The 12,414-nt window shown below is 31.5% G+C and overlaps 1 protein-coding gene across 1 annotated transcript in view; it reads right to left on the reverse strand.

Moving 5' to 3' along the window:
• Positions 1-3,795: 3,795 nt before the first annotated feature.
• Positions 3,796-12,414, reverse strand: part of LOC124360685 (endoribonuclease Dcr-1-like) — an 80,787-nt gene continuing 72,168 nt past the window's right edge. The window contains exons 28-30 of the mRNA XM_046814512.1: positions 12,177-12,342; positions 11,913-11,988; positions 3,796-9,277 (exon numbers count right to left, since the gene is read on the reverse strand). Of these exons, the coding sequence (XP_046670468.1) occupies positions 9,091-9,277; positions 11,913-11,988; positions 12,177-12,342 (429 nt within the window). The 3' untranslated portion in view covers positions 3,796-9,090. The remainder of the gene's footprint in view (positions 9,278-11,912; positions 11,989-12,176; positions 12,343-12,414) is intronic.

Here is a 12,414-nt window from a genome sequence, read left to right on the forward strand (position 1 = left end):
CTAGAATGCACAAGACGTGACAAATTTAAGACAACTAATATATTGCTAATACCATTTAGACACTGTTATAAAACCCATTTTAATGAAATAACAAAGCTGTGGATGTTTTCCACATAAGATACTCTTCCTTGACATGGCATTTTAACAGGTGCTTAAGGCAAAACAGAAGAATGAACACTAACATGCCTCAACAAACTATTAATTCCCACACGACCTTATAATGATTATTTTGAAATGTTGCATGAACTTAGTTAGGATTCAGGGGCGCACTAACGGGGGGGGGGGATCAAGACCTGCATTTATTTTAATCGATCGCCTAACAGTCTATTTTCACCTAAAAATAACATTTATGTTAGAACTTTGAATGAAGTCACAATGAAATAATATATAGATTCAAATCCTATAACTAATTTAATTTACAAAATACACAGCACTACACATATAATAATAGTTCAATTTTTTGAAACCCCTTAATATTTTTATTTTACCGCCAGAGCAACCACAAAAGTGAGGTTAGTTCTTACTATTTCTAAGGCTTCTACCTGTATCCGGTTCTTCAGTAACTGAGAACAAAATGTACTCGTAATGATTTACTCATACGTTACAGAGTACTCCTAAAATGATATAGGTACAAGTTCCAGTTACTGTTACAGGTAAACCACTTACAAAAAGACACTGGGCGATTTTAGTTCACGCAGGGTGAGGTTAATACCCCTCCACCACTGTGATACCGCACTCTTCCAGTATCCCCACCACTGCTCGGCACTCGCCCACTTACTCTATCAAATGAACCACTATGGTGGCCACTGCCACTTAGTGGTTAACCTCACACCAAAACGCAAGCTCCCTAGATACGTCTATGGCTACATTTGTTTGTTCAATTAATATTTTACGCTTGCAAAAGCCTACACACAAAAATTCAATGTACTTATAGAATAGGTAAGTAGCTGCAGTGTAAACAAAATGATGCAAGTGACACACGATCCACACAGCTAATAAAACAGAGATGATGAGATGCTTGTTCCACTCCCCACCACTGGAGGGGGACCCCTCCTGCGCGTGGCTGCTCAGATATTTGTTTCTGCACATGTTTCTTTATGAGCGGTTTATCTGTAAGAGTACTGGTACTTTGTACCAGAAACTACGGTAAAGATGCATGTTCCAGCTACTGCTACTGCTAAAATAGTCCGAGTACTCTGTACCATGAATGACCAGTATAAAAAGTATAATTTACAGTAGACCCGACGTGATCAGTTGTCGCAGTAATAAGTTACCAAGCTCTGAGCAGTTCTGAACTGTATTAGTTTGTGGTCATCCATTGTTACTAAAAGGTAACACCACCCTAGGCAGTCCAGCACTTGCGCGTTAAAACGCACAGTTACCGGTTACAGTGAATTAATCGTTAATTAAGTGAATTAAGTTAACAAAACTTGCTTAGTTTAATATGTGTTCAAAATTAAACCTTTTAATTAGTGATTTAAAATATTTTACACTCAAGATAATACTAAGCTCCATAATGTAACGAACGGCGAATTTTGTGGACCAAATGGTCAAGAATAAAAGTTAAGATGTTAATTTAATAACAAATTGTTTCATACTATTCTTAAATTTACATGACAATTAAAATTACAGTATAAACACTTGTATAAACATTTAGTCTTAATCAGTCTTTAGTCAGATCACAAGTTTCCGAGTTATGAATTTTCAAAGTTGGAGATTGGTTGAAACTCGCCAAAAACCGGGTTATCGCTATTAAACAGTTTGATATATAGAAATAAATAAGCTAAATGTTAATGTAACTCCCGTTACTGTAGCTTTATTATTTAGTTTGTGGTCAACTTTCAGACTCAAATGTCTACACTTTTTGATTCGAGAGTAGATATCAAGATTTAGCTTTGGTCTTGATTTGTGATTTAAATTTAACTATTATGTTCAATACTTTGTTAATGTTATGCTTAAATTTAGTTTTAGTTAAATAGACTTTATATAAACTGTATTTATTACAGATTTTAACTATCCCTGTATAAGCTTCCACTGGTTATTTATTGGTAGTAGAGTGGTTTTACTTTATACACTCTGATCAGATCTTTGTACTCCTGATATTAGTTCAGAAGTACTATATTTAACGATTTTAGGACCAGGTATTTCAAAAAGTTCTAGTATGGGGAGGTTTTCTATACCCCCAACTCCCTGGTATTTCAAACATCTCCCAGAGAAGATTTCTGGGTGTGCCATTGTAAGGATTTCCCCCTCATAATGGTGTTTGCTTTTTAACAGTAATAGGCTTCTTAGCTGTACGTATTATATTTTAGAAAATTACATTTTCTTAAACAGGACAATGCAAACTCAACTATGGCACTGCAAATATCTTAAAGTGAAAATAGTAAATAAGAGCTGGAAGTAGACAGTTTGTGACCGATGTACATTTTTGAGAGCTACATGGGTATATAATGTTTTTGGTCAGAACAAGGTAAACTCAACTGAGGAGCCGTAATTGAATTTAACAGCCATAAGTACAAACCTTTATATTGAAGTAGGCTTCTTACCCTAAATATGTATAGACATATATATTTTCTTCATAGAGATTACAAACAAACTTTGCATTTGAAATATCTTAGAGCAGAAAAATATGAGAGGGGCTGGAAATACATTTTTTTGATCAAAGTAGGTTTCTAAAGATCTACATATTTGTATTTTCTTGATTGGAGCACAACAAGGAAACTCAGCTATGCTGTTTCAAACCAGAAATGCTCTGATCCTCTTGAAGAGGTGTCTACTTAGTCCGATGTGGATCATAAGTGCCTGCATAAAGAGGACCAAAATCACAAGGATGTGCAGTGAACATCCTCAATTTTCCATTGTTGGCCACATATCTTATCAAATACCATTTTAACTTTTGTTCTTAACTGGGTTTGGTAAAAAAATTGGCATTGGTCACGTTATTTAGCTTAGTCATTATTTTGATTTTAAGGGTCACTTTAATTAAACAGATTTTGTTAATTTACTGTGGCTGGTCCCTGCTTGTTGGAACATGCGAATCGCCAGACTGTTGAAGGCGGTATTGCAATGATTGTGCGTGGTCACTCGCACCCTTAACTCCAAGTGGAAGTCATTATAATTTAAATATTGTTTTAATATATTTCACCATTTCCTATCAGATTTTTTCATATGGGCTTTGGACCTCTAATGGCAGGTTTAATGATTAATTTTAAAAATTGCAGTCTAGTAGTAAAGTGCCAAAACCGGTGCTTTATTTCATTTTTACAGATGAAAATTTAGTTATTGTTTGTAAATAAGTTGTTTTATATGTCTAGACGTAAAAATAAACATACTACATTTTAATGTAACTCCCGTAATTTTAGCTCTATTACTAGTTTGTGGTTAACGTTCAAACTCGGGCATCTATTTTTTGATCCGAGAGTAGGCAGGCGTTTTCCAACCAGACAGTTCATCAGCTGGCACAGTGTCTAATATTTTATGTACATGAAATAAAATGTGATGGCAAAATATACGATCTTATAGTATAGTTGAAAAACAATAGTTTTACGCCGTAAACTTATTTTCACAATGCGATATACTTTCCGCGGTTAGTTGTTCTTTCAGGCATTCATCATAACTTTGCAAAAGGTTTTCTCAACAGGGAGAAATGCGATCGCAGCTTAAACCCTGGGTTAGAGCAGGTCTCTGATCAGGAATGATTTAGAATAAAGAATAATTTGGACTGTTGGTGCCATCTACACCACATCAAATGGGTCTACAATGGGTTAACACAAAGAATTAGATGTAATTTCAGACTAAAACCACACACACTCTAAAATGACATTTTAATTATTAACAGCACTCCATTACAAATATTTCAAAACATTATGACGGTACTAGTAGGTACACAAAACATATTCACTCACTTAGAAACTAAACTGAATAGCAATTAATAATAATAATTAGTATATTATTCTAGCCAGTTCATGCACAATTTCCACACAATAAAGACAACAATAACAGTGTTGATTTAGATAAAGTATAAATAACAAAAAAGGCACTAAGTAGAATTAAAAATAATAACACTATTCAATAATTATTGATGTTTTATAAATCATTTTGGTACAGGTAATAATTATGATAAATGCTTGAAACATTGCAGTGACTATCACAGATTTGCAGACAAAGACAAGAAGTCAATGCTACCATCTCACAGCCGACACTACAGTCCGACTAGTGTGAAATGGCAACACTGACCTGACACTGCTGCCACTCACAACTGAAAACCACAGTTCAGCCTGCTGTAGAGTGACATCAATGTACAGTTATACCCTTGACAGTACACAGCCTAAAATCATATCTACTAAAATCAGTTGGTTTTTATATTATTACAGGAGCTGCTACATTTTATCGCTTAAAAGTGGTGAATACTTATTTTTAAAACAAGTTGAATGTGTGAAAGAACTGGACAATAAATGTGCATAAACACTTTCAATTTTTATATTAGATCTAGACTATACAAAAAATTACCATCAATTTAAAATATTGAATTGGATCAATTTAACCTAAGAAACTGTTTAAGGCAATACACTTCATTGAAGGAAAGCGGTGATGTAATTGGTTCTTGATAGTTTTGCCATCCCACACGCTGGGGTCACATGTTGGAGGACATAGTAAAATGAAGGCTATTGGTATTCCCTGGTAATATCAAAACTTTTATAATTTAACTATACGTTTTACATTCTTTAAACTCTAATCTTAAATCATCAAGAGCTAACAACTTACTTCAACTGTTTTGTACTAATTACCGTATTATTGCATTTGGGACAGAAAAATAAGGATTATAGACTTTTGCTCATGACTTTTATTGTAAACAAATTGCAAATTTTTCTGTGAAGTATTCAAACCAGTTATTTCACACATCAACACGATAGTGTTGCCAATTCACACCAAAAAACACAGCTTGGATCCTGTGACTTGGCACCACTGATCTAATCAATTAGACTACATATATATGGCAATAATATTATTGGATAATATTTCATATTTATTGAAGGACACTAAATAAAACAACTACTGTATTTAGAGAGATGCAAGAAACATTATTCGAGTTTCACAATGAGGGCACAATCAACTAATACAATTATTTTCCACTAAATAATTTTCTTTTGTTGACTGACAATCTGAGACTGTTGGTATGGACATATATACTGAGGACTTTTGTTTTTAAAGATGGTGACAGACCAGACTGTAGAGTACCCGAAAGCAATAAAAGCTTCGACTTTGCATTTTATAATATAGCACATTCTATTCATGGTTCAAGGAATCAATAAAAAAAGTATATGATAGATTTTAGTGTGATAAAAAAAAAACAAAGAAAATACGAGATTATTAAAATAACAATCATTTTCTTGATGATGATTTACATCAAATATTTTTTATACTTCAATTACAGAACAGTAATGTTAGATCATGAAAACTCTACAAGCTAATATAACTTTTGACCCGTTATGAGAAGTGCTCACTCATACATGTGAAATATTTTTCTACAATTATTACAGAATACAAAGGCTAAAAACAAATATTCCGGAACAGTGACTACTTTCACTACTTTCATGTAACCTCATAGAGATTCAAGTTAGCAGACAGACAGCAAATGAACCAAAACAACACACAAAAATGCCACCAACCAATCATCACATTGAGATTTATATTCTTATCATTATCGGCAACAATATGAATGTAAGAGGCAGTACAATTTAACAGACTCAGCACATCTGAATTTGGAGAGATACTTGAAAGGTAAATGTTCCTCAGCCTTAAGCCTTGGAATTTAATGTAGTTTGCTTTCATTCTTTACTAAATTCTACATCCAGAGGATTTTCAATCATATCCTTTAATAATAACAGTTAAATGTATCTATTATTATTTTGGAGAAAGAACTAAAAATCAGAACCCATTCTTTTGATTCAAAATTGCTTGTTTGTATCGATTTAACATATAAAGAGTTTTTTGGATACTGTATATATATATACAGTATATATATTAGTATTAAAAGCAGTGCTGAACAAATATTATGGCTATATAATCATAAGAATGTTGAAATCCGTAAATCATATTTACAGCAAAACAAAAGCAATTTATAGTTAAATTAAGAGTCAATATTGCATGTGAAAACCTGTACAAGTCTGTCATCATGTTTTAGTCTTATGCTCTGTGTTACATAATTGTTACAGCAAATTATATAGCATATTAGTGCCTGTCTCATTTTAATGTTTAAAAGTAACTTAAAACTTGCAACTCTCCAAAAATTACTCGAATATATATTTATATATTTGTAAATAACTAAAATATTCTATAAAATAAAATACATATAAAATAACAAACTCTTTGTTTTAAAATAAAATTACTTATTGTATGTCTTAGTATTTTTTTTAACTATAAAGCTATGTCGTTCTCAAATAAAATTTATACAAAAACATAGTGGAGAAAAATGCTTTACAACATTTTAAAACAGAATGTACTGTAACATTAGTAATACGTACTTACATTATAAGTGACACTAAAAGCAATATTATTACAATTACAACATTGGAGTTCGTTACTAGGTATCTAACAGTAAATAAGAGCCTTTGTATGTATTCTTATTTTAAAACAATAAATAACATTACCAACTCAATTAGAAAGCATCAGTACTGTAATCCCTACGACTCAGTAACTTGCTTGTCATGTCTTCAAACATTATATGAAAGGACTCACTACGAGTATGTAAGCATGCAAAAACTCAAGTAATGACATATAACCAGTGAATTCCACAGGGAAGCAGATGTAGTATACCTTATAATTCAGACATGTGCTAGAAAAATCCAATAAATAATTATCAGAGATATGAGCAACCTTATACAGATACATTTAATATTGATGACTAGTAACTAATATCCCAAGTTTAAAAGTATTAGTGGATGTAATATATTTACCTTTAATCATTGTTAAGTCATGTCACTAATTTGGTAATAACACTTATAATTAATTAGTCTTTGATTAAATTTACCACTCTCTTTAAATTATAATACAAATCAAATTTATAAAATAACAACTGAATTTTAATGTTCCCTGTGTATTGTTTATTAAAGTCGGATTTGATCTGCACAAGACAATATGCAGTCGGTGGCATGCTAAAGTATTTATTGTTACATCTTTTACTCAAAACCATAGCATTAACTCGACTGAATGTAATTCTTTATAATAATCTACTTGATAAGACTAATCTACTATCAATCAACATTTGTATAAGAAAAAAACATAATTTTTAAACAATAAAACATACTTATAATTACTACAAGGTTGGTAAAGTGTTTCAATAGAACTTAAAAATAATGTTTTAGTTGTCTAATTTCAAACAGATATAATAAAATATCAATGTATTATAGGAACAAAAATCATCTACATTTTATTATGTTATGGATTTATCAATGTTTTACAACAATAACAAATTTTAATATAAAAGAAATTAGTTTTAATCTCCAACTCATAAACTTCATAATATGACAAGGCTTATAATACAAATCTGTAAAAATAACATCTAAATAAGTATAAATATTTATTGCAATAACAAACTTAGTGAACTTGCTGTTTGGATTGGAATCATATCTTTGAAGTACCAAATGAAATAAAAACTGTTTTATCACTAGGCAAAACTCCTGGTAGGTACCGGTATGAAGTAAAATATCTTGAATACCTATGATTAAACGGATTTGTTTCAAAGTGGTGCTTACAAAAGAATTGCTTTAGAGAACTTACTGAAAGCTTTTACTAATCAGTTAATACTAAAAATAATGTAAAAATCTTGTAAAACGTATTAAAAAAATGTTTCTGCATTGAGATAAAAATACACTTTTTAATACAGAATCCAATGATATTCTAATTTTTAAAAAGTTACTTCTCCAAAAGTAAATATAGTGAGTAGTTTTTTAACAAGTATGAAATTGTGAAAGAATGTTCTGTATTAATACCTATACATACATACAATATCATACACTTAAAATCTAAAAACAAATGTTATAAATACCAACAATTTGGATTCTTTCTGCAGCCTTGATTTAAAAAGTATATCTTTAACTCTCATAAGTTCAATTTTAATTAATATATTACAAAATAACAGTTTAAACAGATGCACAACTATAATTCTCTGGACCTGAGCAATAATTATACTGAACCGGAAATGTAATAGTAAAGGATCTTCACCTGGAGTTCAGAGGATTAACATTTTAACTATTCAGACATTGTCAAATAAGCCTCAGAATCCCGGGTGTTGATTTTACTGTACTCTATAAAGGCAATTTTTACACCCTCCCGACCGTTACTGGGCTCAGAGTGTAAATAAACAAATATACTGAAACAATATAACAAACAAATTCAAACACATTATTTGAACAATTATAACTTATTATTCTATGATAATTACATTGTATTTTAGGTACAATGAGTTCACTAAGTTTGCTAGTGAAATTCTGATAGCACTTTCATTTTGTTTTGTAATTGTAAAAAGATCTTCATATTCATTCAGTCGATTTGCTGCTGAGGATTAAAATGTTATTAATTAATGCTGAATAAAAATAATAAATAACAACTTTAAATATGACCCCTTGATGAATATCAAAAGTAATTACAACTTAACTACCATGCTAACATGATATAGTAACAATATAAGTAGGCAATCACAATCACCAACAATATCCTACATTTTGAGATGCTGTAACAATAAGAATACTGATTCTTTATATAATGAAATGGTAAAAATGACACAAGCAAGTAACTGGTCTTTCATAACAACATCTTCGAAACCAGATTTTTTTGTATTATGTCACTTACAACTAATGAGAGTTGATCAGGAAGTCCTAATTGTAAAGCTACAGATAAGTACTTCTATGGTGTGTGAGGAGAGTTTTTCTCAATGTTGGTTATTGTTAAGTTTCCTCAATAGTCCACGCTTCTTGAGCTGTTTGAGACCACACTTGGCCGCAGTACATTTGGCTATCCGGTAGTTGCGACTGTTGCCCATGAACACACCTATACCGAACACTTCTACAGTGGGTGTCAGAAGAGTTCCTCTCACCAGTGCTGGTTATTGTTAAGTTTCCTCGTCAACAGTCCACGCTTCTTGAGCTGTTTGAGAGCACACTTGGCCGCAGTACATTTGGCTATCCGGTAGTTGCGACCAATGCCTTTGAACACACCTTTACCGAACACTTCTACTGTTACTCGTACTCTTCGTCCATCCGCCAATTTCTCTGGTTTTCTGTAAAACAACACAATTCTGTGATTACAAGTTGATTTTTTCCAAAAAATGTTTTGGCTGAACAGGTACTTTTAAAGTTTAGATCAGTAAGTTCTTTGACTAATACTCAATGAGTACAATTTAATATTGTAGCTGTGTTAATGATTATCATCGTTTCAAGTTTTATGGCTCACACTATATTGAAGCACAGTTAAAATCTTAAGACATGGCTTTCCTGTAGGGAGCCGTCTTCAGTCAACAAATGTCAATGAATTTAAAATCCAAAGACCAGTGTGAAACAAAAAACTTGACTGAGTCATAACACTACTTGTGTAAGCCTAAGAATTAAGATTATTAATAATAACTTATAAAACAGTGTTTCCAAAAATGGTGCATCTAAATAAAGTTGGATTTTAATCTGGTTAATAGTATTATTTTTAATTCAAAAATTTTTAAATCTGGCCAAATATCACACTAAGTAGTTAATTGTATATGAACAGAATACGCTGATTAAAACTATTTCTTGTTGGCAATTTTGAAGAAGCATAACCAACTTTAGAAGTAAAATTATGTAAACAATATATGTCTTTAATCCTAAAACTGGCAAAAAATTTTTCCCCAAAATATCAAATGATTTTAGCAATTTAGCAAGGCTTTTAAAAATATAAATCATTGCTAATAAATCAGTTTTTCATGCTAGACCATTACTATTGTACAAAGAAATTAATTTTACAACACAAAAGTTTCATTACAATATCCCTTTATTCTTAATTGGAAGAAAGGTACATTTCACTTAAGGTTGTCAATTAGTCAAACTGAAGATGCATTATTAGTTTAGATTTTTAATTTGCACAACACTCATGGTATAATGACTCTCAAGGTTGTCATGTTAATATCCTCACAACACTTTGTAATATTTAAACATTTCATAATCTTGAAACATTACACGAAAAATTCTTATAAGCATACAAATTTGTGAATGTTGAGTTTAGCTCCAGTTAACCTTCCTCTTACGTGCAGCATCTGAAATCTGATGCTGTTGCAGACTTGACTTCTGAAATCTACAGTCATGTTCGTCTGAACAGATCCAAAAACAGTCGGTGACGAAGAACGAAACCCCCCGCATCGTTTCGTCATCAGATTTTAGATGCTGCACATAAGAGGAAAGTGAACTGGAGCTAAACTCAACATTCACATTGTATCAATCCTTCCCACCATATGGCATACGCATATCATAAGACGTTTGTAAAAATGTATAAATGATTTAAGTACCAAGTAATCCAAAACCTATATTTGTAAACAGCCACTTCATCTATTTCTATATGAGGATTAATTTTATTTCTGCATTGGTTAGTACAAAATTCCATATAGCTTGTTTTTGTTGGATTTAAAATTAAGTTGTTTTCTTTGAAAAACTTATTTATCTTTGATACGCTGAGAAAAGCAAACTCCTCTATTTCCTCTTTAGATGAAGCACTAATTCTTAGAGTGGCATCATCAGTGTATAAGCATAATTTATCTAGCTCTGGAATTCCTTTTAGGTAGCAGAGGAATAGAAGTGGCCCCAAAATGGATCCTTGAGGAACCCCATAAGAATTTTGTTTTAAAATAGAATTATATTTACTAGTTAAATTATTCTTGTTATGCAGATTATGTATTTCCACAAACTGCTGTCTGTTTTGTATATATGATTTTAGTCAGTTGTACCCCATGGATACCAAACTGTGATAACTTAGTTAGTAACTTAGCATGACCAACACTGTCAAATGCTTTATGGAGATCCATAAATACTCCTATTACCTTTTCCCCTCTATCCACAGAATCAATCACTGACTCAATGAAATCTGAAATCCTTGTAATGATTCAATGATTATAACATTTTTGAAGAGCCTCCGCCTTGAAACTTTAGTTATGAATTTACCAAAAAATGTTATCTTGAAATGTTTTATTAGTTAAGTAAGACTGGCTGATAAACTCATCCAAGATATGTGCAAATAATGACTCTGTATGTAACTTTGTCTGGATCTATTAAAAATTACGGCAGTTATTGCGTTCATAAATTTGCATTATATTGTATAAGCCCCATTGTTCATACATACATATATTAATTTTTTACAGGAACTTTTGCTGCACCTCAGAAGTGAATATTAAACACTGTTTTGAGAGCTCATATTTTTAAACTTTTCCGAGAGAGCACCCCAGACCTCCCTTTCTTCTGAGAGGTATTCCACACCATCCAGACCCAAATCATTAAGTGTGTCCCCAACATGCATTGATCAATTTGATTTATTCTGATTAAATTAAGTTAATTTTATTACATATGCAATCTTAATACCAACATTAAGAAAATGAGTTGAAAATTTATAAGTATAGAGTTATATTCAAATAATTTTTCAACAACTTTAACACGTCACACTTATACCTTGTTTATACTCATTTTCATTATTTTTAAATGTGATTATATATTTTATGATTAATATTTAATTGCATTTAAACATTTTAAAAGTAGTTTACATAGGCCATGGTACCAGTTGATGACTTTAGAGAAGGTACATTGTAGGGTCGTGGCAGCAAACTGTATTAGTATGTTTGTGGTGAAAAAAGGACCACAATTCTCCAAACAGAGTACAAATTATCAACAATACAAAATTATTACCCAAATTTAGCAGTTTCAGGTTCTAATTCAAGAAGCTCCCTGATAGGTGATTTTGGAACATTGGTGCTGAATTGTTCTGAAACAGAAAACAAATTTCAAAGAACAAAATTTAAAAAAGTCAAGAGATGTGTGAGTTTAAATAATAAGAATAACTAAGTTAAAAGTATTTATACCACAATAATAGAAAAAAATAAGAACAAAAACATAGAATAACAGTTTTTCAGTTATTTATTTGGAAAAATGAGCATGAAGGGAAGAACATACCTATTTCAGTTTTCATCATACGATAATAAACTTTCCAAACAGCATCTAGAGACATGCCACTGTCTAGAAAGATTGCACCAGCTACCGACTCGAAAACATCTCCCAGAGCTTTAGGCACTTCCACATCCTCGGCCTCCTCACACTCCTCTTCTCCGATCAGATAGTACTAAAAAATTTAACAAAAATCAGAGATTATTTATAGAGATATAGGCAATAATAGTTTCTGGAAGTTAAATTT

The sequence above is a fragment of the Homalodisca vitripennis genome, chromosome 4 (genome assembly GCF_021130785.1).
Source record: "Homalodisca vitripennis isolate AUS2020 chromosome 4, UT_GWSS_2.1, whole genome shotgun sequence".
Taxonomy (NCBI): Eukaryota; Metazoa; Arthropoda; class Insecta; order Hemiptera; family Cicadellidae; genus Homalodisca; species Homalodisca vitripennis.